Consider the following 27,567-nt stretch of genomic DNA (forward strand, 5'->3'; position numbering starts at 1 on the left):
ATGATGAAGGTCAAAGAGGTTTGTAACCTTTGTTGTCTCCGTTTTTCTAGAGAATTGCGATTTTATAGTGGTTAGTCCACAATTTAGGGAGTATTATGAAGTTTTACTAAATTAATTGAAAACGAATTAAAACGATGTCCATGTACCATGAAAGAGAGTTTAATATACATTAATACAAATATAGAATGTGCTTACATATTTTAAAACAACACTAAAGATCATAGACTTCAGTATGTAGAGCATTTACTGAAAAATTCAATATTTTCGTAGGGGTTAACTCATAGATTTTGAGAAAAATTCAAAAATATGAAAATATTGTTTTAATAAATAGTTGCATCCTTCAATAACATATGATGAATGTCAAAGATGTTTAGAACTTTTGTTGTCTCCGTTTATCTAGAAAATAGAGATTTTATAGTAGTTAGTCCACCAATTTAGGGAGTATTATGAAGTTTTACTAAATTAATTGACAAAAAATTAAAACGATGTCCATGTACCATGAAAGAGAGTTTGATATACATTAATACAAATATAGAATGTGTTTACATATTTTAAAACAACACTAAAGATCATAAGCTTTAGTATATCGAGCATTTACCGAAAAATTCAATATTTTCGTAGGGGTTAACACGTAGATTTTGAGAAAAAATCAAAAATATTAAATATTGTTTTAATGAATTGTTGAATCCTTCAATAACATATGATGAAGGTCAAAGAAGTTTAGAATTTTTGTTATTTCCGTTTCTCTAGAAAATAACGATTTTATAGTGGGTTAGTCCACCAATTTAGGGAGTATTAAGAAGTTTTACTAAATTAATTGACAAAAAATTAAAACGATGCTTATGTACCATGAAAGAGTGTTTAATATACATTAATACAAAAGTAGAATGTGTTTAGAAATTTTAAACCTACACTAAAGATCATAGGCTTGAGTATATAGAGCATTTACCAAAAAATTCAATATTTTCGTAGGGTTAACACATAGATTTTGAGAAAAATTCAAAAATATGAAAATACGGTTTTAATGAATAGTTGTTTCCTTCACTAAGATATGATAAAGGTAAAAGAAGTTTAGAACTTTTTGTTGTCTCCGTTTCTCTAGAAAATAGCGATTTTATAGTGGTTATTCCACCAATTTAGGGAGTTTTATGAAGTTTTACTATATTAATTGAAACAAAATTAAAATGATGCTCATGTACCATATAAGAGAGTTTAATATAAATTAATACAAAAGTAAAATGTGTTAAGAAATTTTAAAACAACAATAAAGATCATAGGCCTCGGTATATAGAGCATTTACCGAAATTGGAAGGTTAACACCTAGATTTTGAGAAATGTATTTTGAGAAATTGTATTAATGTATATTAAATTCAATATTTTCGTAGGGGTTAACACCTAGATTTTGAGAAAAATTCAAAAAATATGAAAATACTGTTTTAATGAATAGTTGCATCCTTAAATAACATATGATAAAGGTCAAAAAGGTTTGAAACTTTTGTTGTCTCCGTTTCTCTAGAAAATAGCGATTTTATAGTGAGTTGGTTAGTCCACCAATTTAGGGAGTATTATGAAGTTTTACTAAATTAATTGACAAAAAATAAAACCGATGTTCATGTACCATGAAAGAGTGTTTAATATACATTAATACAAATGTAGAATGTGTTTAAAAATTTTAAACCTACACTAAAGATCATAGGCTTGAGTAAATAAAGCATTTACTGAAAAATTCAATATTTTCGTAGGGGTTAACACATAGATTTTGAGAAAAATTAAAAAATATGAAAATATTGTTTTAATGAATAGTTACATCTTTCAATAACATATGATGAAGTTCAAAGAGGTTTAGAACTTTTTTTGTCTCCGTTTCTCTAGAAAATAGCGATTTTATAGTGGGTTAGTCCACCAATTTAGGGAGTATTAAGAAGTTTTACTAAATTAATTGACAAAAAATTAAAACGATGCTCATGTACCATGAAAGAGTGTTTAATATACATTAATACAAATGTAGAATGCGTTTAGAAATTTTAAACCTACACTAAAGATCATAGGCTTGAGTAAATTGAGCATTTACTGAAAAATTCAATATTTTCGTAGGGGTTAACACATAGATTTTGAGAAAAATTCAAAAATATGAAAATATTGTTTTAATGAATGGTTACATCTTTCACTAACATATGATGAAGGTCAAAGAGGTTTAGAACTTTTGTTGTCTCTGTTTCTCTAGAAAATAGCGATTTTATAGTGGTTAGTCCACCAATTTAGGGAGTATTATGAAGTTTTAGTAAATTAATTGAAACAAAATTAAAACGATGCTCATGTTCCATGAAAGAGAGTTTAATATACGTTAATACAAATGTAGAATATGTTTAGAAATTTTAAAACAACAATAAAGATCATAGGCTTCAGTATATAGAGCATTTACCGAAAAATTTAATATTTTCGTAGGGGTTAACCCAAGTTTTTAGAGAAAAGTTCAAAAATATGAAAATACTGTTTTAATGCATAGTTGCATCCTTCACTAATATATGATTAGGGTCAAAGAAGTTTGAAACTTTTGCCGTCTTCGTTTCTCTAGAAAATAGCGATTTGATAAGGGTTAGTCCACCAATTTAAGGAGTATTATGAAGTTTTACTAAATTAATTGACAAAAAATTAAAACGATGCCCATGTACTGTGAAAGAGAGTTTAATATACATTAATATAAATGTAGAATGTGTTTATAAATTTTAAAACTATACTAAAGATCATAGGCTTTAGTATATAGAGCATTTACCGAAAAATTAAATATTATCCTAGAGGTTAACACATAGATTTCGAGAAAATTCAAAAATATGAAAATACTGTTTTAATGCATATTTGCATCCTTCACTAACATATTATGAAGTTCAAAGAGGTTTGTAACATTTGTTGTCTCCGTTTTTCTAGAGAAATGTGATTTTATAGAGGTTAGTCCACCAATTTAGAGAGTATTATGAAGTTTTACTAAATTAAATGACAAAAAATTAAAACGATGCCCATGTACCATGAAAGAGAGTTTAATATACATTAATATAAATGTAGAATGTGTTTATAAATTTTAAAACAACACTAAAGATCATAGGCTTTGGTATATAGAGCATTTACCGACAAAATCAATATTATCGTAGGGGTTTACACATAGATTTTGAGAAAATTCAAAAATATGAAAATACTGTTTTAATGCATATTTGCATCTTTCACTAACATATGAGAAGGTCAAAGATGTTTAGAACTTTTGTTGTCTCCGTTTCTCTTGAATTTTTACTATATTAATTGAAACAAAATTAAAATGATGCTCATGTACCATGAAAGAAAGTTTAATATAAATTAATACAAATGTAGAATGTGTTAAGAAATTTTAAAACAACAATAAAGATCATAGGCCACAGTATATAGAGCATTTACCGAAATTGGAAGGTTAACACCTAGATTTTGAGAAATGTATTTTGAGAAATTGTATTAATGTATATTAAATTCAATATTTTCGTAGAGGTTAACAATTAGATTTTGAGAAAATTCAAAAATATGAAAATAATGTTTTAATGAATAGTTGCATGCTTAATTAATATATGTTAAAAGGCAAAGAGGTTTGAAACTTTTGTTGCCTCCGTTTCTCAAGAAAATAGCGATTTTATAGTGGGTGGTAAGTCCACCAATTTAGGGAGTATTATGAAGTCTTACTAAATTAATTGACAAAAAATTAAAACTATGCTCATGTACCATGAAATAGTGTTTAATATACATTAATACAAATGTAGAATGTGTTTAGAAATTTTAAACCTACATTAAAGATCATAGGCTTGAGTAAATAGAGCATTTACTGAAAAATTCAATACTTTCGTAATGGTTAACACATAGATTTTGTGAAAAATTCAAAAATATAAAAATATTGTTTTAATGAATAGTTACATCTTTCACTAACATATGATGAAGGTCAAAGAGGTTTAGAACTTTTGTTGTCTCTGTTTCTCTAGAAAATAGCGATTTTATAGTGGTTAGTCCACCAATTTAGGGAGTATTATGAAGTTTTACTAAATTAATTGAAACAAAATTAAAACGATGCTCATGTTCCATGAAAGAGAGTTTAATATACATTAATACAAATGTAGAATATGTTTAGAAATTTTAAAACAACAATAAAGATCATAGGCTTCGGTATATAGAGCATTTACCAAAAAATTTAATATTTTCGTAGGGGTTAACACATATTTTTGAAGAAAAGTTCAAATATATGAAAATATTGTTTTAATGCATATTTGCATCCTTCACTAACATATGATGAGGGTCAAAGAGGTTTGAAACTTTTGTCGTCTTCGTTTCTCTAGAAAATAGCGGTTTGATAGTGGTTAGTCTACCAATTTAAGGAGTATTGTAAAGTTTTACTAAATTAATTGACAAAAAATTAAAACGATACTCATGTACTGTGAAAGAGCATTTAATATACATTAATATAAATGTAGAATGTGTTTATAAATTTTAAAACAATACTAAAGATCATAGACTTCAGTATATAAAGCATTTACCGAAAAATTAAATATTATCCTAGAAGTTAACACATAGATTTTGAGAAAATTCAAAAATATGAAAATACTATTTCAATGCATATTTGCATCATTCACTAACATATTATGAAGGTCAAAGAGGTTTGTAACCTTTGTTGTCTCCGTTTTTCCAGAGAATTGCGACTTTATAGAGGTTAGTCCACTAATTTAGAGAGTATTATGAAGTTTTACTAAATTAAATGACAAAAAATTAAAACGATGCCCATGTACCATGAAAGAGAGTTTAATATACATTAATATAAATGTAGAATGTGTTTAGAAATTTTAAAACAACACTAAAGATCATAGGCTTTAGTATATAGAGCATTTACCGAAAAAATCAATATTATCGTAGAGATTAACACATAGATTTTGAAAAAATTCAAAAATATGAAAATACTGTTTTAATGCATATTTGCATCCTTCACTAACATATTATGAAGGTCAAAGAGGTTTGTAACCTTTGTTGTCTCTGTTTTTCCAGAGAATTGCGATTTTATAGTGGTTAGTCCACAATTTAGGGAGTATTATGAAGTTTTACAAAATTAATTGAAAACGAATTAAAATGATGTCCATGTACCATGAAAGAGAGTTTAATATACATTAACACAAATATAGAATGTGTTTACATATTTTAAAACAACACTAAAGATCATAGAGTTCAGTATATAGAGCATTTACTGAAAAATTCAATATTTTCGTAGGGGTTAACACATAGATTTTGAGAAAAATTCAAAACTATGAAAATATTGTTTTAAAAAATAGTTGCATCCTTCAATAACATATGATGAAGGTCAAAGATGTTTAGAACTTTTGTTGTCTCCGTTTATCTAGAAAATAGAGATTTTATAGTAGTTAGTCCACCAATTTAGGGAATATTATGAAGTTTTACTAAATTAATTGACAAAAAATTAAAACGATGCCCATGTACCATGAAAGAGAGTTTAATATACATTAATACACATATAGAATGTGTTTACATATTTTAAAACAACACTAAAGATCATAAGCTTTAGTATATCGAGCATTTACCGAAAATTCAATATTTTCGTAGGGGTTAACACGTAGATTTTGAGAAAAATTCAAAAATATGAAAAATATTGTTTTAATGAATATTTGCATCCTTTAATAATATATGATGAAGGTCAACGAAGTTTATAATTTTTGTTATCTCTGTTTCTCTAGAAAATAGCGATTTTATAGTGGGTTAGTCCACCAATTTAGGGAGTATTAAGAAGTTTTACTAAATTAATTGACAAAAAATTAAAACGATGCTTATGTACCATGAAAGAGTGTTTAATATACATTAATACAAATGTAGAATGTGTTTAGAAATTTTAAACCTACACTAAAGATCATAGGCTTGAGTATATAGAGCATTTACCGAAAAATTCAATATTTTCGTAGGGGTTAAAACATAGATTTTGAGAAAAATTCAAAAATATGAAAATACTGTTTTAATGAATAGTTGTTTCCTTCACTAAGATATAATGAAGGTCAAAGAGGTTTAGAACTTTTTGTTGTCTCCGTTTCTCTAGAAAATAACTATTTTATAGTGGTTAGTCCACCAATTTAGGAAGTTTTATGAAGTTTTACTATACTAATTGAAACAAAATTAAAATGATGCTCATGTACCAGGAAAGAGAGTTTAATATAAATTGATACAAATGTAGAATGTGTTAAGAAATTTTAAAACAACAATAAAGATCATAGGTCTCAGTATATAGAGCATTTACCGAAATTGGAAGGTTAACACCTAGATTTTGAGAAATGTATTTTGAGAAATTGTATTAATGTATATTAAATTCAATATTTTCGTAGGGGTTAACAATTAGATTTTGAGAAAAATTCAAAAATATGTAAATACTGTTTAAATGAATAGTTGCATCCTTAAATAACATATTATAAAGGTCAAAGAGGTTTGAAACTTTTGTTGTCTCCGTTTCTCTAGAAAAAAACGATTTTATAGTGAGTTGGTTAGTCCACCAAGTTAGGGAGTATTATGAAGTTTTACTAAATTAATTGACAAAAAATAAAACCGATGTTCATGTACCAATAAAACCGATGTTCATGTACCATGAAAGAGTGTATAATATACATTAACACAAATGTATAATGTGTTTATAAATTTTAAACATACACTAAAGATCATAGGCTTCAGTATATAGAGCATTTACCGAAAAATTCAATATTATCGTAGAGGTTAACAAATAGATTTTGAGAAAAAAATCAAAAATATGAAAATACTGTTTTAATGCATACTTGCATCCTTCATTAACATATGATGAAGGTCAAAGAGGTTTGGAACATTTGCTGTCTCCGTTTTTCTAGAAAATTGCGATTTTAGAGTAGGTTAGTCCACCAATTTAGGGAGTATTATGAAGTTTTACTAAATTAATTGAAATTTTTTTTAAAACAATTCACATGTACCTTGAAAGAGAGTTTAATATACATTAATACAAATATAGAATGTGTTTACATATTTTAAAACAACACTAAAGATCATAGGCTTCGGTATATAGAGCATTTACCGAAAAATTCAATATTTTCTTAGGGGTTAACACATAGATTTTGAGAAAAGCTCAAAAATATGAAAATACTGTTTTAATGGATATTTGCATCCTTCACTAACATACGATGAAGGTCAAATAGGTTTGGAACCTTTGTTGTCCCCGTTTCTTTAGAGAATTGCGATTTTATAGTGGTTAGTCCACAATTGAGGAAGTATTATGAAGTTTTACTAAATTAATTGAAAAAAATTAAAACGATGCCCATGTACCATGAAAGAGAGTTTAATATATATTAATACAAATGTAGAATGCGTTTACATATTTTAAAACATCAATAAAGTTCATAGGCTTCAGTATATAGAACATGTACTGAAAAATTCAATATTTTCGTAGGACTAACACATAGATTTTGAAAAAAAATTCAAAAATATGAAATTCTGTTTTAATGAATAGTTGCTTCCTTCAATAACATATGATGAATGTCAAATATGTTTAGAACTTTTGTTGTCTCCGTTTCTCTAGAAAATAGAGATTTTATAGTGGTTAGTACACCAATTTAGGGAGTATTATGAAGTTTTACTAAATTAATTGACGAAAAATTAAGACGATGCTCATGTACCTTGAAAAAGAGTTTAATATACATTAATACAAATGTAGAATGTGTTTAGAAATTTTAAAACAAGAATAAAGATCATAGGCTTCAGTATATAGAGCATTTACCGAAAAATTTTCGTAGGGGTTAACACATATTTTTTGAGAAAAGTTTAAATATATGAAAATACTGTTTTAATGCATAGTTGCATTCTTCACTAACTTATGACGAGGGTCAAAGAGGTTTGAAACTTTTCTCGTCTTCGTTTCTCTAGAAAATAGCGATTTGATAGGGGTTAGTCCACCAATTTAAGGAGAATTATGAAGTTTTACTAAATTAATTGATAAAAAATTAAAACGATGTACATGTACCGTGAAAGAGAGTTTAAAATACATTGACACGCACCTGAATCTCCCGATTGATTTCGCTGGAAGTCGGATAAGAATTTCTTCGATGATCTCTGGAGGAAGTTCGTCAGGTTCCGGTGAGGCTTCCTCCTTGTCATCTTCTCTCCGGCTTTCACTCATCGTAATCTCCACAGGGCCGGTCCTGGGAAAAGCCTAACGAAACATTGACCTTAGACCTCCAAAATTTTTGGAAAAAGTTACATAGAAAAAAGCCCTCAAAAATTTTTTTTAGACTCCTAAAATTTACCAAAAAAAATTTTTAGTTGGAATTTTTTTAAAAACCGCATACAGTTCCCTATATCTCAGGGCCGGCCCTGTCTCCATTAGTGCGTGGCTGCCTCTTGTGTGCAGAGTTTGAATTTTTAAAAAGTTTTAGATAGTTTTAAAAGTGACGCTGATTCTCTAGTATATATTCTGATTATAAATTTTTATCAATGTTTTATATACATTGCTATAGATTCTCTAGATTTTTATTAATTTTTTTTCTTTGCTAAAGACAAAGCAATAATGATATATATATACTAATAAAATAAATATTATTTTAATAGTTTAACTATGTGTTAATTTTATGGATTAAATTATTTTTATTTTAGCTAATCATAAAAATATAATTAATTAAAATATAATTATATAGATAAAATATAAATATAATGAATTAGGTTTTTAGACATTATTTGGATTTGTTTACAATAGCTATTTTGTTCATTAGGTTTTTTTATTGCATATCTTATAGATATAATGACATTTTAAATGTTAAATCTTATAAAAATGGGCAAAAAGCGAAATAAATCATAAGATAAATGAAATAAGGCATACAAAAAGTTGATTCTCTGAAAAAATAAATCTATAACAAAACAAATCTTCAATGAACCGCCTAACATGTATCACTATTTTGCTAAAATTACACATAAATACGAGTTGTGGGATTTAACTATCAGAGTCAACATCCGTCATATCGAGATCAACGGCAACGCCCACGATGGCAAATTAACATTTCGTAATAGTTTTGGAGTTAAAAAATTTAAGATTGAGTTGTCTGGTTATAGTAAAAGTCGTGTATTTCAAATAGTCTTCCTTCTTATAGGTTTTCAGCTTGTTGATATAGGTGATCTTTGGCAGAATTTTGGTTAAATTATTTTAACTAGAAGTTTTATTTTTCAAGCCGGAACATAAGAAAACTTGATTCTAAAGCCGAAAATCGAAATATAGAAAACCAGAAACCAGTTCGCACTCTAATCCAACAGATTTTTTCTTGGGTTTATTTGTGCCTAACAATCATCTTCCACGTGTTAAAAATAATCAATGTTATTAAAAGGGAAAGAGTTTAAATAAATCTACTTAAAAAGATTGTTAGAACCTTTCATTAAATAATAATATTTTGGTATTGCTTTGAATTGGACAAACAATATATTACCCTAAATTTTTCTAACAATCATTTAGTCAAAACTTTTATTTATTAGACTCATATCTTTTTGTAAACGAAAAGATTATACCATATATATATACGACCACATAAATTTGGTTCACGAAAATATAATATCACGTACACTTTATTATACTCTTCTCTAAATATGTCTCATTAACTTCATAATTAAGATAGGTTTAAAAATTATATATTATGCTAATTTTCTTTTATTGATAAATAACAATTTAGTATTTAAGGTAAGTTTGAAATTATCAAAAACCCAACAAATTTTTTTTTTACTGCTCAACAAAAAACCTACAAATCTATACTATTAAATTAGCCAAAAACTTCTCAAATAAATCTTAAGTTTCACCAACTGAAGAAATGTAACTTTTATAAAATGCACAAAAATATAATGAAAGGTTAGATTTGGGCATTCGGGTTCGGGTCAAATATAAATCGGTTTCTTTCAGGTCCAAATTCTTTGGGTCTTGGGTATTTATATCCAACTAGGTATTTGAATTTTTTTTTTGTACAGATCGGGTCAGTTTGAATCAATAATTCAAGTATCTGTAAATTTACTATGTAATTTGTCTATGTAATGAGCCTAGCTTGGTTCAAGTATTTAGAACAAAAAGATCTAAAGAATCCGAAAAGCCAAAAAAATCAAAACACGAAAAATACCCAAAATCAAACAAATATCAAAAATAACTAAATATCTAAAAGACCAAAATCTTACCCAAGAACCAAAAATATCCAATATTTTAAATATCTTTTTAAAATTTGAAATTTTATCCAAAACCTGAAACTATAGCAGAAAACGCGAATCCAAAATTTACAATAATATTTTTATACTGAGAACATATATGAATTACTCAAATATACATAATATGAACAAAACATTCTAGGTACTTTGGGTACTCGGAGTCCAACAGAGACCCGCAGGTTCAAAAAAATCTAATAGGTACTTTTTCCCAATCCCGAATCTCAACATGTATTTCGTATTGGTTTGGTTCGTTTATCAAATTTAGGTAAAATTTTCATACTTACATAAGAGTGTTTATAAAAAATCTCGAATAAACTTATTCATAAGTTATATAATTTTAAACAAATTTCTGTATTCGATATAATACGACTTTATAACATAATAATACACAATATACTCAAAATACTATCTCATATCCAACTTCGTATATAACCCATAAAACCCGCGCTTTCGAAGTGCGGGTCAAAATCTAGTTTGGTTTTAATTGCATAGTTAAAATAATTAGCAGGTTCTTTAAAAAAAATTTTTTTTAAGTAATTATTATATATAAAGATCACAATACGCTATGAGATGGTTGGATATTGATGATGTATTCATTCTACAAAATTCTAATTACTTTGGTTGTGTGGTAAATAAAGCATATATGTTTTGTTTATATAAAGTATAATTTACATCAAATTATCTATGAAATACTGCCATGAAAAAATACAAAGATTTTGATTATTATACATCTTAATAGACAAGAAAGTGTTTACTTTAAAATCAGTTACAATTTTGAATTCTACCTAAAAACCAAGAATTTTTTCAGTTTTTTTAACTTTTTTAGTGAAATGTTACCTGAGTACGTTTGGTCCAGGAGGAAAAAGAGAGAAGAAAATGATTTATTATCACTAAAACGATAACTACCCATGGCCCACCTAATATTCCATTGACATCTCCACAACTAAACTTCTGTTATCAACGTTGTATACATCACATTAGTTATACAAATATACATACATGTACATATAGAAAAAATTTAGAAGTGGGGGCCCATAGAGTGGGGGCCCCATCCCAATGTTTCGTAACACTATGTACAGGTCCGGCTCTGCTTGGCAGCTATGGTTGGATCTTCATGACATATCCCCTTCGTAAGGTGGACAACAATTTCAGGGGCACGATCTTTTGCCTCCACTATTTTATATATCAACAACAAACGATTAGCTGGTGGATAAGGAAATTGATAATGCAATAAATACAAGTTTGTATAAAACGTTTTCCTTCACAATGTTTTTTAATTACGTGAGTAACCAATCGAAAAAAAAAATACATATATATATATATATATATTACCTTTTGTATTATGCAGCACGAAGAACATGAGAACACAAGAAACCACAAACAAAGTAGCAGATTTCATGATGCAAAATTTAATAAATGACTTTTATGCTTTCTTGTGTGAATTGTTTTGTTTAGTTCGTGCTGAATATTTTCTCATCACCATTGTTTGTATATATACATGGAGACACACAAAGATATTTTGTATCCTTAGTAATTACATTAGAATTATATTTGACCAAATTAACTGCGCAATTAAAGGTCAAAACAAAAATATCTATCTATACTATTATTTGATAAGTGAATTTGCCGATTTGTCATTTTCTCTATAATTTTAGGCCTAGTCAATAGTTTTCATATATATATATTTTGATAATAAACAGTTTTGGAAACATGATCATTACAATATTTCAGATACACAATATTTGATATTATTTTATTTATTATTATATAAAAATTACATTTCATTTTAGGTGAGTCAATAATTTTAAGAAATACATTTTAATAATATTATATATTAAATAATAAACCGTTTTAAGAAAAATATGATAATTGTCATCTCTACACAACTATTTGATATTATCTTATTAATATTATATAAAAAGATTCTTCTCTTATATGTGATGCAAAGATTATATATTTTTATTTATTTAAAAAGTTACATATTTTTGAATTTTATTTAGTTTAAAAATACGTTTCTAACAATTGTTATTTAAGTGTTTAGTTTAAATAAATTTTGCTTTATTTATTTAAGTATTTAGTTTAAAAATAAGTTTTCTAACAATTGTAAATTATGCTAATATGTGTTACCACAAAAGCTCAGGTTTATTTTCGATCGATACCAAAGAAATACTCGATTATATGTCGTATGAGAAACATACAAAGAAACAAACTTATAAAGAAAAAATTATGAATATTTTTTTTAAAAAAGAGATCTCCTACACATTTTCTAAACATTGGTGGAATTATTGATTTATTGTAAATTAAAATTAAAAAAATAAAATAATTCTTATTTTTATTGCTATATATATATTTTGTTGTTATTTGGAAATAATTTTTTCTATTATAAAGTTAAAAATTATAATTAAATGTTAATTAAAAAAAACATCTGTATAAAGATTTTTAAAAGATTTTTAATATGTGAGTGTTTAAAAAAAATTGACTCAATGATAAGCATATTTTTTTTGATGAGAAACTTTGTCATATAAAAAAAATTTGATGTTTGATTTAAATTTTTCAAGAAAATTTGAATTAATAAAATATAAACTAATAAATATTCGTAAGATGATTATGCCCGCATGTGCAGTCAAAACACCTAGTTTATTAGTATAATAATCTAATTAGGATATATAAACATGTTTAGGTAATACATATTTTTTCCTACTTTTATGCATCCTTTGATATTCTAGTAATAATTACATATAGATTCTGATCTGGGATTTTAAAGCATGAATTTTCTGTAATAAAATATAATTTACAATGCATTTACTTAAAATTAAAGAATTAACTAAAAAAACCTTTTCGAATGAAATGGATTTGAAAAGATTTTACAAAAAACTCAAACCAATAGCAATGACGCTAATAAATTTGCAAAACAATAACAATCAGTTTTAGAAACGTACTAACCAATAATAATGAATTGTACTAAGAACCTAGAACCAATCTCTATAATATTATTTGACAACTCAGTTTCTTATGTGTTACGCTCGCGTTAACTCTCACGATGGTTTGATTACACTGATACCTTTAGTGAATTAAAATATTACATTTAAATACTATTATTGAATTTCTTGTATATTTTCCTTTTTTAAATTTTCCAAATAACATATATAATAAAAAAGGAAACATCTATAAAGGTTTAAAAACAAATTTAAAAACGAAAATATATGTATATAAAATATGATTTCATTAAAAAAGAAAGTTCACAAAATAGAAATATTCTATTTAAAAAATGTTTTTCAATAACATAAAATATACATTTGAAGTAATAAAATATTCTTTATATCTATATTTTCTTAGATGAAAATATATATTTGCATATAATGTGATTTCAAAGAAATATTATTTATTTTAAAACATAATTTTAAACAATACAAAAATATATATTTTCAAAGTAATAGAAATAATTTTTATATATCTATCTATTTTCTTAGATGATTACATAAAATAATTAAGTAACATAAACTGATATATGTTTAATTGACAAAACAATAGTTTATAATTATTATTATTGAAATGTTTTATTTATTTTTCACATATTTAGTTGACTATAATATCTTTCAATTACAGCAAAAAGAAATCTATAAATTATATTTTACTTATATAATATGATTTTTAAAATACAATCACACAATTTTTTTAAAATGCTTATTTTAGGAGATATTAAAAAAAAAATTAACAATAAACATCTTTTGATCTTAAAATAACACAACACTATATACTTTAACAAGGTAGATATATTATATTTTATAATTATTAAAATTATTTGTTTTCATAATATTAAATTTACTTTTAAATTTTATGCTTTTATGTTTGTGGAACTTAATATGACTATAATTAAAATACCAAAGCAAATCTGAATCCTCATTTTTCAATTATTTAAAATTAATTTATGTTTACCGTTTAATAAATTTAAGGCATAAAATTATTTAGAATTTATAAAATATTCTAATTATTTTAAATATTAATATGTGTTCACGAACTTCCAAATATATTTGTTACTTATGTATGTAACTTCATATTGATCATCGTTTTATTTTCTGATATTTTTTTTAAAAAGAATCAGCATATAACTTGATAAATATTATGAAACTACATGCACATTTAAATGATACATAAAATTAATTTGGTTTACTTAATTATAATAAAATAATTATACTTCAGTTTGAATTTGAAAAAATATATATAATTCAATATACTCACAATATGAGTGACTCGACCAATCCAACTTACAAAATCATAGATTTAACTACAATAATAATATATATATAATTTTATAATAATAATTTATTTTATAAATGTAAATTATAGGATGACTCAAAACATATTAACAAATGAAAATAGAAATTTAACTAACTGTTATAATTTAGTTCTTTTGTAAAATTTATATATATGCATGAGACTGTAGAATATTATCGTTATATTAATTTACGTAATTTGGAATCAAACACTTTAGTTTATTTTATATTTCATTCTAAGTACAATATATCTTAAGTTATACATAATCTTCCTTAAATATATTTACATATCTAAAATAACAACCAACGTAAATGCAAATAAGAAAAATCACAATTTTAATATATTTAAAATAAAAAATAATTATAGTTGAATTTAGAAAAAAATATGCAATCTAATATACTCAAATGATAACTAAATTGACTGTAAAAATAATAAAACCTAATAGATATAACATATCTAAAATCATATGTCTAATTAAAGTAATATAATATTATCAATATAAATTATGCATACAAATTATAAATTAATTTAAAATTAAAAATAAATAACAATCAATTATTATAATATATTTATTTTATAAATATTTATACCCGTGCATGAGCACAGAAAAATTACCTAGTAACTATAAAATCTCTAAATTTTTTAAAGTTCATATACCAAACCAATTTCGTTAATTTCCGGGTTTTGGGTTTGATCTCGGTCTTATCAAACCGATTCAATCCTAATATCCCGGTTCGTCAAACCGTGCACATGAAGTTTATGGGAAAATGGATTAAATTGATCCTTTCATTTGTTAGTGTCTGATTATGTAATTTCCAGAAACTTTTCATCTCTTCTTCCTTTGGGCACACAAGCAACAGAACAGAGGAAGAAGATAGTCAAATCACAAACAAAAAAATAAATCCTCGGAAATCAAACTATGTCGTGCTTAGCTTGTTGCTGTGCGTCGGCGACGTGTGGGTTGTGCTCGTCGGTGGCTTCCGGGATCTCGAGGAAATCGGCGAGGATCGCTTATTGTGGCCTCTTCGGTGCCTCCCTTGTCGTCTCTTGGATTCTCCGCGAGACCGCCGCTCCGCTCCTCGAGAAATTCCCTTGTACGCTCTCTGATCCTTTCAATTCTCCATCTGGGTTTGTAGAAAGTAGCCTCCTTTTAGCTTAAGAGAGACTCGATGATTTGGAATTGAAACCATCAATTTCGAAATTAGGGTTTCTCTGTTTCTAGAAATTTCGTTTCTTTGTAGCTGCAACAGGTTGATATGTGAATCTCTGTTTTTGGGCAGGGATAAACACTTCGGATTCATATACTAAAGAATGGTATCAGCAGCAAGCGGTTCTTCGCGTGAGCTTTGGGAACTTCCTCTTCTTTGCGATTTACGCTTTGATCATGATTGGTGTGAAAGACCAGAACGATAGGCGTGACTCGTGGCATCATGGTGGATGGCCTGTGAAGATGATTGTCTGGTTTCTTCTTGTTGTCCTCATGTTCTTTGTCCCAAATGTTATCATCTCAGTTTATGGTAAGTCTTTTGTTTATATATAGAGAGAAAGGCCATATATGCGGTTAATCTCAGTGCTTATACATTCTTTCAGGAATCTTATCAAAGTTTGGTGCTGGAGCATTTCTGTTGGTTCAAGTGGTCTTGTTGTTAGATGCTACACATAGCTGGAATGATTCTTGGGTCGAGAAGGATGAAAGGAAATGGTATCTTCAACCTGCCCTGTGTTTATACCATTATCCTTTTATTTAGCCTTTTTTGAAGTTTGATCGATGATAAATTTCTGACATAATGGTTTTCTTTATGTAGGTACATCGCTCTGCTTGTCATATCTATCGTGTGTTACCTTGCCACATACGCCTTCTCAGGAGTCCTGTTCATGTGGTTCAACCCGTCTGGTCATGACTGTGGACTAAATGTTTTCTTCATCGTCATGACGATGATCCTTGCCTTTGTTTTCGCCATTGTTGCCTTACATCCTGCGGTGAATGGCAGCCTTTTACCGGCTTCGGTTATATCCGTTTACTGTGCTTATATCTGTTACACGGGTCTCTCTAGCGAACCACACGACTACGTGTGCAATGGACTTAACAGATCCAAGGCAGTGACCGCTAGTACTCTAACGCTCGGAATGCTCACTACAGTTCTCTCTGTTCTCTACTCCGCCCTCAGAGCTGGCTCTTCCACCACATTCCTCTCACCACCATCATCTCCCAGAGCAGGTACTTCCTCAAACTCCTCAATACGCTTAGGCATTAGTTTCTTCTGTTTTGCTTGAAACGTTGTGTCCAGGTGGGAAGGAGGCATTGTTAGAAGACCCTGAGGATGGGAAGAAGAACGGTGAAGCCGAGGCACGGCCTGTGAGTTACTCATACTCTTTCTTCCATATAATCTTTGCGCTGGCAAGCATGTACGCGGCAATGCTTCTATCTGGATGGACTGACTCATCAGAGAGCGCGTCTCTGATCGACGTGGGATGGACCTCGGTTTGGGTCAGGATTTGCACCGGTTGGGTCACGGCTGCACTCTACATCTGGACACTCATCGCACCGCTCATCCTTCCGGATCGTGAGTTCTACTAAATTGCAATATTGGTCAGTAAAGGGCAACACTTGTATAATGTGGTGAATGTAAGTATATGTTTATGTATTAGCAACTTAAAAATGGGTATGGTCTTGTAATGGTAGTGTATGTAGCTTTTTTATCATATTCTATATACTTGTAATTAAAAACATGAAGTAAAAGACCTTGAATGTTGGTTGTGTTCTTGGAACCTTTAACCTTTGTCTTATGTAGTGAATGGTTCTGTTTATGATTGTTCTTGAATGTTGGTAGTGTTCTTGGAAGCTTTGTCATACTGTTATGTTCTGTTAATGAGAACCAACCCAAGCTCTTGATTCATCACTTAAGTTGCAAGAACTTTTCCTTGAGAGAAGTGGTTTTGGTTACAGAATCTTTTGGGGGCCAAAGAACTAAAAATACAAAAAACGGACATTTCACTCTACTTGCTGAACAACACGTACAGAACAATCACTAATCCTTTTACAAATGACAAAATGCACAAATCTTCTGTGGACTCTTCTACAATCCTGTTTACCAAATGGCTCCAACATCATCAGTCTCTCTCCCTCAGTGTAACCGCTGCTTGACGCGTCTCCCATTTACGTCACAACCATCAGGATAAAACTCTTTCCGATTCCATGCCGATGCTAAAGAATGCTCACTCAGCCTAGCCACATACTCCAGAAGCTCACTTAGTAAGCCCGGGCAGCTTTCCTTCAGATAATCAAACCCATCCGTTTCCATCACAGCTAAAAAAAAAATAACAAATAAAGGGCCGTTTCAGATTTCAATGATGATATGATCAAAGTGATGATGTTTTGCTTTTTACCTTTCAGATTTGCTGGCAGAGCTATGAATTCGAGGCATGCAGCTTTCAGCTGGAAACAATGATGCTGCTCTGCCAAAGCCAAGGTGGTTGCAACCGTGTTAATGCTGATTACTTCGCAGAGTTTTGACTCGCAGATTGTTCTAAGCCGCTCGAGAGCATAACAGTCTGCAGCCGCGAGCAGATGCTGAGCCACGAGAGTCGACGCCCATTTCAAGTCTGTGCCCATTAAGTATTCCATATCAGGCAATTCGTCCCAGTAGATAAAATGAAGGAACATCTGCAAACCAAAGCACAACATAACAAAAGGAAAAGGAGAAGAGTTTTCGTATCAGCATAACAGTCTGCACCCTCAACCTTAAACTCAGCACATCGACTAACGTTACAATGCAAAGCAGGCATTACTAGAATCTGAAGATTGAAGATTCTGCAGTCAAGTAAGTCTAAGGAATGTAATAAGAAACAGAGATTCATGCAAATCAGAAGAGAAGCAGAAAGATAAAACCTTATCCCGGGTGAGTTATATATTTGAGAACAAGAGCAGCGCCCCAGGAGAAAAGGTCCCGGGTTGTACACTCGCAAACAGAATAGCCTGTATCACATCACAATCACTCACCCGAGAAAAAGGCAAGGAACAAAGAAAAGCTATCTCTTCCTATAATGACCTTATAACAACTGGAACTAAAACTACTAAGACACATTCTAAGGAACCAACAGAACTGAATCAGAAAGAAAGTCAAATAGGAAGGACCTTGAAAATGGGGGCTTCAATGTCTTCTATATTAATGCGTTTGGTGTTTTTGTTTCTCAAGGGTCCAAAAAGCTGCGCCCTGAAAACGGGAGAACGAGCTGCGAGAACCACTCTGTGAGCAAGAAACCTCTCTCCATTAACATGGAAAGTAACATCAGCTCCTTTCCCACTTTCCAAAAGCTTCCCAAACTGATAACCCAAGTCAGAAACCGGCACAGGGATATTATAACTCCTCGGCCCCTCCGTGCTCGACTTCACCACACCAACACAGCACCGAACCAAAAGACAATTATCCTTGAGGTAGTCAGATGACTCAAGCAGCGTCCTCTTGAAAAACCGTTTGTAACCCCTAAACCAAGTAACCACCAATTAACAATGAAGAAAACATAAACAAATCAGTACAAAGGTAGAGACTTTACACTCACCACATACTCCCTCTGTACTTTAAAGTATAAGGCCCACTCTCGAGAGTCCTACCGAAATGGCTATGCACTTTATGCCTTTCGTTACCGCTCTGATCAACGAGCGTCAGCTCAAACAAAGCTCTGACGTCAGCTCCTTCGCTAGCAAGCGCTATAAAGAGAGACACGTAGAGAGAGTTATCCTCTGGACTCTTCCCGTCTGGGTAGAAGTAAACCGCCCACGAGTATCCACCGACAGTGAAGGTATCGGAGGCCACGTATTTGCCTATCCCCATCCCTTTGGCCAGAGAGTATCCGCTGATTTTGAACTCGTGCGAGCCGTTGATGGTCTCCGTGGTCGATTTCGAAGATCCGGGAACCTCCGCGCAAACCCTAATCGCGTCCATCGAACAAATCCGAGACCGCAAAATTGAATCTTTCGTCGATCTTCTTCGTCGGAGTAAGTATCCTTGCAGGACCCAAGTCTTCGAATTTCGGATGAAGCCGATAATCGCCGGTAATCGGAGATGATAGGCGAGATCAGGGTCTCGAATTAGAGAAGCTGAGAGCGAAGAACGAGAAACGAAATGGGGGCTTTAACGGAATCAGAACTCAATCGCCGGTAATCGGAGCTGAATCGTGGCGGATCGCGACGGCGACGAGAGGAATGCGAAAGAGGAAGACTTTTGATTGATTATCGTGTTTAACTTCACCACATCCATTTGGTAGGTTAGAAGATATATAAATGAACTTGAAACAGAAAAAAAAAATGAAATAAAAGCTTTTTTAAAAAGGGAGAATTTGTGAAATAACCAAGAAAAAAAAACTAAAATTAGAAGAGATGTTTCTAAAAAAAATTGTTTAAAAAAAAGTGTTCCACAAAATTACATTTTTTGTGTGTTTCTAATGAAAAATTGTAATTTTTTAAAAAAATTAATTGAAATTTATTAAATTATTGTTGGTTAGAAATTATCAAAAATTGTTACAGTAATTTAATGTATTTTTCTAAAATGTTTATACATTTTTTTTTGGGTCAAAAATATGTATAAACACTAAAAAAAAAACTAAATCTTGATGGAACAACAGAGAGTATAAAGAAGAGACAATTGAACAAGTAAAAGCCCTAGATTATATTTTGCTAAAGAGAAGAAGCATCGAGAAGAAGTCTTTCTCCTTTAACCCTCTAATGTTTCACCGGTTCTGTTCCTCTCTCTCTCGCTCCTCCGTCATCTTCCCCAAATCCATAAAGTCTCCTCCTTTCCCTTTCCCTCGCTCCCTCCGTCGATCTCCTCTTACTCTCTCCTTCTCCTCCTTCAAAATGTCCGACACCAATCCATCACCAATCCCATCTCCGACCAAACAAGAAACCCTCCGCTCTCTCGAATCCCACCTCGGCTCCCCCTTCACCTCCTCCCCCATCATCCCCCCTCCCAACCAACTCATCATCGTCATCTCCGGCCCCAGCGGCGTCGGCAAAGACGCGGTCATCAACAAGCTCCGAGAATCCCGCGAACGTCTCCACTTCGTCGTCACCGCAACTACCCGCCCCATGCGCCCCGGCGAAGTCGACGGCAAAGACTACTTCTTCGTCACCAGAGACAACTTCCTCTCCATGGTCGAGAACGACGAGCTCTTAGAATACGCCTTGGTCTACGGAGAGTACAAAGGCATCCCCAAGAAGCAGATCCGCGAGTCCATGTCCAAAGGGGAGGACATCGTCCTCAGAGTCGACATCCAGGGAGCGCAGACGCTGCGGAGGATACTCGGTAGCTCCGCGGTGTTTGTGTTCTTGGTGGCGGAGAGCGAGGTCGCGATGGTGGAGAGGTTGGTCGATAGGAAGACGGAGAGCCAGGAGGAGTTGCTTGTGAGAGTGGCGACGGCGAGGGAAGAGGTTAGGCATTTGAAGAGCTTTGATTACGTTGTGGTGAATGCCAAAGGGAGGCTTGATGACGCGGTGAGCCGCGTGGAAGCTATTATTGATGCGGAGAAGTCTAGAGTTCACCAGAGGGTTGTCAGGATTTGACTGGTGTGTGTCTTGTTTAAGTGTGCATCTTTAGGAACTTATGATTGTCGGAATTGCGACGAGATTTACACATGTTTTTTTAATGTTTTTTCATGATGGTTTATTGCAGATATCCATTGCTCTGTGGCGTATTGCTCGCTGACTTCAGATATGATTTCATCACAGAACAAAAAGTTTTTTTTCATTCTGGTGATACTACCTCCACTGAGTTTACAAGGATTGTTTTTTTTTTTGGTTTTGTTTGTTGATTAATCTATCATATCTTTACATTTTACATGGATAGATTATGTTATCATCATTCTCACAATTTGGTTACATCCTGTTACTTAAATGTTCTTGAGCATTGCGGAGAATAGTAGTATTGATTTAGCCTTAACTTTACAAGATGGCAGGCCCTATTAATTTGTATACTTGATGTCTTCAAGGTTCAATATAGGTTAGTATGACCCAATTTAAAAGCCTTTTTTGCTCTTAACACAACAAGAGCTGTACTGGAATCTGGACTTGCCAAGTCACTGCCCACAAACCATAATCAAAGTACTTAACCATTAATTATTTGGTTCATGGGTAAGTCATGAATTTCCAATTATTAATGACTTATCTGAACATATTGTAGTATTATATATAATCCATTTTGTCACAATGATTGGGGGTGGGGATACAATGCATTATAAGCATGTCAAGCAACATTTGTGACTCAAGAGAGTAGTCCTTACTGTTGTTCGTTTGGTTTCCGCAGGTACCTGCGTCGGCGTCAATCTTTTAAAAAAATCTTGTTCGTTTCGTTGACGCCGGTACTGCGTCTGCGTCTAAACGCTGCGTTCTCGCGTCAGACGCCGAAAAAATCAGTGTCGTGCGATAAAAAGTCAGCGTCTGAGGTTTGTTTTACACATATACCCTTAATGTTTTTTATTATTTACGTAACCCTAATTCGATTTAGACGCAGCTTTACCTTTTTGACGCAGCCTTCGGATATCTCGTCTCAGCCTCTTCTCCATTGAGGCATCCTTCGATCTGTGCTTGAGCTCTCTCCATCTCTCTCGATCTCGACCCCTCTCTCCATCTCTCTCGATCTCGACGAAAACCCATCTCTTCTCACTCTCGAATCTCTTCATCGACCTCTCTGGTCTCAGCCTCTCTCCATCTCTCTCGTCTCAGCTCTCCCTCTCGACGAACCTCTCAAGCTCGACCTCTCAGGCTCTCCCTCTCTGGACAACCCTCTGAAGCTCAGACTCTCTCAGAACTACTGGCTCTCGAGGATTTGTGTTACCTTCAAGGAGTGTTGTTACTCTCATAAGGGTAAGCTCATTTCGGATCTCATGTTTCTGCTATGTTCATGTTTTTGTTGTTGAGACTAATTTGGGGAACAATCTTTGTTTCAGGTGTGTGAGATGTTTGCAGCAGGTGGATATTGAGTACAAGTCATTGAAGGCAAAGCTTCAGGATTTGTTCAATGTAAGTGACAAAAGGATTATTAGAAACTGTGAAAGAAACAATAGTTTTTTTTCTTTTGAATTCATTCATGAATGATTCTTGTATTGTTTGTTGCAGCTTGAGCAGCAGATCGTCCAAGTTACAGAAGCTCTCTGTTTCCAGATAGTGAAGGTGTTGGAGTTCGTTGCAAAGAAAGAAAGTCTGCAACTGCCCCACGGTTTTACAGCATTACAAGTACTTCTAGGTAACATCCGAGAACCATTACAAGTTATCTGTTTCTGTGTTCCATGATGTATGATTCTGTTTATTTGTTTCTTGATTTCGTGATGCTGGTTCCTGTGATGCCTAGCTGTTGACTGTTGCTATTGCAAATGTATGTCATTTCTCTGATAGCTCACACTACCTTTTGTGTTCTGAGATATATTCTAAAACATTGATGCTAGTGATGGTCTGGTAACTCAAATGATTACTTGTGTCTGATAACTCAAATGATTACTTTCGTAAGCTTCCTTTCTTCTGTTGATGGATTTATGATGATTACTGCCGTTGAACTTGTACTGTCTGATAAGCTTTCTTTCCGAGTGGTTTTAAATCACAAAACGTGTACTGTCATTTGCCAGTTCTAAAGGTCTGTTGATTGTGAAGTTGTAAGGTCTCATTGCTTATTCTTTCTATTTTTTTTTTTTCAGGTCTCAGACCCTCTCAAGTTCAAACCCGGACCCAAGGGCTAGACCAAGTATGAGACAAGTGTTATAATATCTAAGAGGAGATGCAAAGTTACCTGATTTGTCTCCTTTGGACTTTTCTGGGAGTGGGATGATACTTGGGCTCCAAGACGGGTTTAGCGAATTAGGGATGTCATATTCTTTCTCTGTCTTTAAAGGGTTTACGGGTGGATCTATAGCTGATTCTGGGAGATGAATGTTTTAAACATTAAGTTGGTTTTGTGTGTATCAGTGTATGTTATGGTAAAATAATTGAAACTTTTATCTCAAGAATAGATTATGACCAATATTTTTTAGATGAAACGTACATGTATTATTAGATGTGCAACTGCAATCTAACAAAAAAATAGATTCGAACCAATGATCATCTAAAATTATCTAGCTGCTTCTCACATGTTATTTACTTCAAATCCTTTTCATAGCTTTTTCTTTTTAAAATTGTTTATCCTTGAATAATAGTGGATTTGATTTTGCTTTTGTAAATTGTTAATTGAATAACTGTGGATTGAAGGTGATTTTAAGTGACTTTAGATAAATGTCATATTCAATAAAAATAGAAAATTGTTAGTTGAAAAATAGAAAATTTTAAAACAAAACCAAAACACTATTCAATACACCCCCTGAATGTTTTAGTTAATGATTTGGTTTTTCTTTGCTTATAACTTTGATTATCATTTATATATGATATTTATTTAAGACTTGATGTATTTTGTTTTGATCAACCAACTTCATGTATTATTTAGCTTTTGTTTGTGATAAATATTTTGAAGTATTATTTTTGTTTTAATTTAGCTTATGATTTAAGACAAAAAATATTGTTATACATGTTTATTTGACCAAAATATATTACCAAGTAAATATAATATTTTTATGGATGTAAATATATTTAAGCTACATTTTATTTATTTAAAATATAATTTTACAATTTTTTAAAAATAAAATATGAATAAATGAAAATAGCCGCAGCGTTAGTCAAACGAACAACCCAAATCTGCTTCCTGCATCGGCGTCGGCGTCAACTTCCTGCGGCTTCGAAACGAACAACAATTTGCGGCAGCGTCAGCATCGGCGTCAGCGTCTGCAAAACGAACAACAATCAAACGACGCCGACGCTGACACCGACGCCGAAAACTGCGGCAACCAAACGAACAAGACACTTATTGACGCATCTGAAAAGAGTAAAGCCAATCAACGTTAGCTTATACCCAAAAAAAAAACTTAACATGAAATTCATAATACACTTATATTTTCTAAACCATTTTAAAGTCAGAAAACGCTGCACCGTTTTGTATTGTAAATTGACAAACGACACGTCGTTTCAATCAAACCAAACGGCACGAAGTGTACCTTTCACATGTATATAAAGTCGGATGGGTTTTAAACTTTTAATTAATCAATCTCACGATCGTAGGAAGAATCAAACGTCTCCCTCCAGCAATGGAATCACGGCGGCGCAACGTCGCGGGGGATCCTAAAACCATCAGCAAACCACTTGATGCTGAAGAGTTCTCGTCGATGATCCCAATCGAACTAACCATAGAGATATTTTCGAGGTTGCCACTAAAATCTATTGCGAGATGTCGTTGTGTATCAAAGCATTGGGCTTCGATACTTCTCCGTCCTGACTTCACGGACCTGTTCTTCACCAAATCGCTGGCTCGACCGAAGCTATTGTTCGCCTTACCAAAAGAGAGTGAGTTTCTCTTCTTCTCCTCACCTCAGCCACGTGAGAATACGTCTCTTCCTATAACCGTCGATCATCATGTGAGCGTCCATCATATATCTAGTCCTCTCAATGGATTTTTCTGTATAAGCTATGATCGGATCTTAAAGGAAAGTGAAACCATTACCAGAAAAAAACAACGTGTGACTGTGATATGTAACCCTAGCACTAGACAATCCTTTACTCTACCCAAAGTGTTGTATCACACTATTATTTGGTGATCCACAAATTACACTCTCTGACTATATGTACAAATTGTTTTACTTTGATATTAGACTTAGCTATGTACACTGGCACATCGTAATTGAAATCTATCCGCCGTGTTGTCCTTTGTTAATCTGATCTTGTGGTTCACGTGTATGAAAGTGAGATGGGCTGTACAGGCTTGCTTTGAAAACTGTGTTGTTACTATACCGAAGGAGGCTTGAGGATCTCTTGTATTCATTCGCGGAGTCTCAAAGCCTCGACTGTCTATCACTAAGAAGCTGCGGATTGCCCTTGGTACGCAATTCCTGTTTATTTATCGAATGTTCTTAGTTAAAATTCATAGGTTGACTGCTGCTGTTGTGTTAGTCTATATATATTATTAGGTAGGACAGTACACAGTTGTGGACTTTTTCTGTCTGGAAAAAGAAGATATGATATTAATGGGCTTTTACAGTATCTCGATCAAGAATAGTATTAAGATTTTTGTTTGCCTTGGTCTTAAAGCTTGTCAGGAGGAGTTGCTTGTTAGAGTGGCGACGTCGAGAGAAGAGTTTAGGCATTTGAAGAGCTTTGATTACGTTGTGGTTAATGCGAAAGGGAGGCTTGATGATGCGGTTAGCCGCGTGGAAGCTATTATCGATGCGGAGAAATCTAGAGTTCACCAGAGGGTTGTTAGGATTTGATGGTGTGTGTGAAGGTACGGTATCTTTAGGAACTTATGTTGTCGGAATTGCGCGATATTATTAACACATGTTTTTTTATGTAGTGTTTTAATGTTTTCCATGATGGTTTATTGCAGGTATCTATTGCCTGTGGCACATATTCTGATACGGTTTAATCACAGAAGATTCAATTCTGGTATCTTTATGCAAATGAAAATTCTGGTGAATCCTCTCGCTGTGTTTACAAGGAATGTTGTTTTGATTTATCTTATCATGTCTTTACACTTTACATGGATAGATTATGGTATGATCATCCTCACAATTTGATTAATCATGTTGCTTAAATGTTCTGGAGCATTGTGGAGAATAGTAGTATCAGTTAGTTTTGAATTAGCCTTAACTTTACATGTTTATTTGTACTTGATATCTTCAAGGTTCAAGATTTTTCATAACTCAGTATGGTAAGGATGATGACCTAATTTAAAAGCCTTTTGATCTTGACACAGCCAGGTCACCGCCCCCATAACATAATCACTATTCTAGCTGCGTAGGTCAACTCTTTGAATTTCCAGTTATTTATGACGACTTATCTGAACATTCAATTAGTGTATTATATATCCATTTTGTTACAATGATTGGGGGCTATATTATAAGCATGTCAAGCAACATTTGTGACTCGAGAGATTCAACCTTATTGACTCATCTGAAATGTTAGGTTATACCAAAAAAACTTAACATGAAATTCATAATACACTTTCTCAGGATTATGAATTTCATGTTAAGGTTTTTTGGTATAACCTAACATTTCAGATGAGTCAATAAGGTTGAATCTCTCGATGCCCATGTACCATAAAAGAGAGTTTAATATACATTAATACAAATGTAAAATGTGTTTAGAAATTTTAAAACAACACTAAAGATCATAGGCTTCAATATATAAAGCATTTACCGAAAAATTCAATATTTTCGTAGGGAACACTAGATTTTGAGAAAAATTTAAAAATATGAAAATACTGTTTAAATTCATAGTTGCATCCTTCACTAACATATGATGAAGGTCAAAGAGGTTTGAAACCTTTGTTATCTCCGTTTTTCAAGAGAATATCAATTATATAGTGGTTAGTCTACCAATTTAGGGAGTATTATGAATTTTGACTAAATTAATTGAAAAAATATTAAGACGATGCCAATGTACCATGAAAGAAAGTTTAATATACATTAATACAAATGTAGAATGTGTTTAGAAATTTTAAAACAACAATAAAGATCATATGCTTCAGTATATAGAACATTTACCGAAAAATTCAATATTTTGAAAATACTGTTTTTGTGCAAAGTTGCATCTTTCGCAAACATATGATAAATGTTAAACAGGTTTGGAACTTTTGTTGTCTCCGTCTCTCTAGAAAATATCGATTTTATAGTGGTTAGTCCACCAATTTATTAGAGTATTATAAAGTTTTGCTAAATTAATTGACAAAAAATTAAGACGATGCTCATGTACCATGAAATAGAGTTTAATATACAAATGTAGAATGTGTTTAGAAATTTTAAAACAACATTAAAGATCATTGGCTTCAATATATAGAGTATTTACCGAAAAATTCAATATTTTCGTAGGGTTTAACACATAGATTTTGAGAAAAAAATCAAAAATATGAAAATATTGTTTTAATGCATAGTTGCATCCTTTACTAACATATGATGAAGGTCAAAGAGGTTTGGAACCTTTGTTATCACCGT

General features: G+C 31.7%; 4 protein-coding genes across 9 annotated transcripts; 3 read left to right on the forward strand and 1 right to left on the reverse strand.

Moving 5' to 3' along the window:
• Window positions 1–15,314: 15,314 nt before the first annotated feature.
• LOC106400929 (serine incorporator 3) lies at window positions 15,315–17,322 on the forward strand. Its single transcript, XM_013841333.3, has 5 exons — window positions 15,315–15,608; window positions 15,795–16,031; window positions 16,105–16,216; window positions 16,320–16,732; window positions 16,803–17,322. The coding sequence occupies exons 1-5, from the start codon at window positions 15,434–15,436 to the stop codon at window positions 17,090–17,092; spliced, it is 1,227 nt and encodes a 408-aa protein (XP_013696787.1). The 5' UTR covers window positions 15,315–15,433; the 3' UTR covers window positions 17,093–17,322.
• A 93-nt stretch (window positions 17,323–17,415) lies between these two features.
• On the reverse strand, window positions 17,416–19,803 carry LOC106400930 (BTB/POZ and MATH domain-containing protein 2-like). Of its 3 annotated transcripts, none has more exons than XM_013841334.3 (4): window positions 19,075–19,803; window positions 18,650–18,998; window positions 17,902–18,178; window positions 17,416–17,821 (listed from the first exon to the last, which is right to left on the reverse strand). In XM_013841334.3, the coding sequence occupies exons 1-4, from the start codon at window positions 19,455–19,457 to the stop codon at window positions 17,640–17,642; spliced, it is 1,191 nt and encodes a 396-aa protein (XP_013696788.2). In that variant the 5' UTR covers window positions 19,458–19,803; the 3' UTR covers window positions 17,416–17,639. The 3 variants fall into 3 exon arrangements, with proteins under 3 accessions (XP_013696788.2, XP_022559310.2, XP_048615365.1); XM_022703589.2 differs by lacking the exon at window positions 17,416–17,821 and adding an exon at window positions 18,404–18,490 and having other exon boundaries at window positions 19,075–19,791; XM_048759408.1 differs by lacking the exon at window positions 17,416–17,821 and having other exon boundaries at window positions 17,935–18,490; window positions 19,075–19,791.
• A 296-nt stretch (window positions 19,804–20,099) lies between these two features.
• On the forward strand, window positions 20,100–23,519 carry LOC106399115 (guanylate kinase 3, chloroplastic-like). 4 transcript variants are annotated; one of them, XM_048759413.1, is made up of 7 exons: window positions 20,100–21,076; window positions 21,183–21,640; window positions 21,813–21,951; window positions 22,020–22,372; window positions 22,456–22,528; window positions 22,625–22,751; window positions 23,197–23,519. In XM_048759413.1, exon 1 carries the CDS (start codon window positions 20,237–20,239, stop codon window positions 21,071–21,073), a length of 837 nt encoding a protein of 278 aa, XP_048615370.1. In that variant the 5' UTR covers window positions 20,100–20,236; the 3' UTR covers window positions 21,074–21,076; window positions 21,183–21,640; window positions 21,813–21,951; window positions 22,020–22,372; window positions 22,456–22,528; window positions 22,625–22,751; window positions 23,197–23,519. The 4 variants fall into 4 exon arrangements, with proteins under 4 accessions (XP_048615370.1, XP_048615368.1, XP_048615369.1 ...); XM_048759411.1 differs by having other exon boundaries at window positions 20,135–21,076; window positions 21,183–21,262; XM_048759412.1 differs by having other exon boundaries at window positions 20,135–21,076; window positions 21,183–21,262; window positions 22,039–22,372.
• Window positions 23,520–24,669: 1,150 nt separating this feature from the next.
• LOC125587358 (F-box protein At5g65850-like) lies at window positions 24,670–25,845 on the forward strand. The gene is made up of 4 exons (XM_048757625.1): window positions 24,670–25,111; window positions 25,231–25,255; window positions 25,339–25,456; window positions 25,546–25,845. The coding sequence occupies exons 1-4, from the start codon at window positions 24,670–24,672 to the stop codon at window positions 25,843–25,845; spliced, it is 885 nt and encodes a 294-aa protein (XP_048613582.1).
• Window positions 25,846–27,567: the final 1,722 nt, after the last annotated feature.

This window comes from Brassica napus, chromosome C5, assembly GCF_020379485.1.
Source record: "Brassica napus cultivar Da-Ae chromosome C5, Da-Ae, whole genome shotgun sequence".
Taxonomy (NCBI): domain Eukaryota; kingdom Viridiplantae; phylum Streptophyta; class Magnoliopsida; order Brassicales; family Brassicaceae; genus Brassica; species Brassica napus.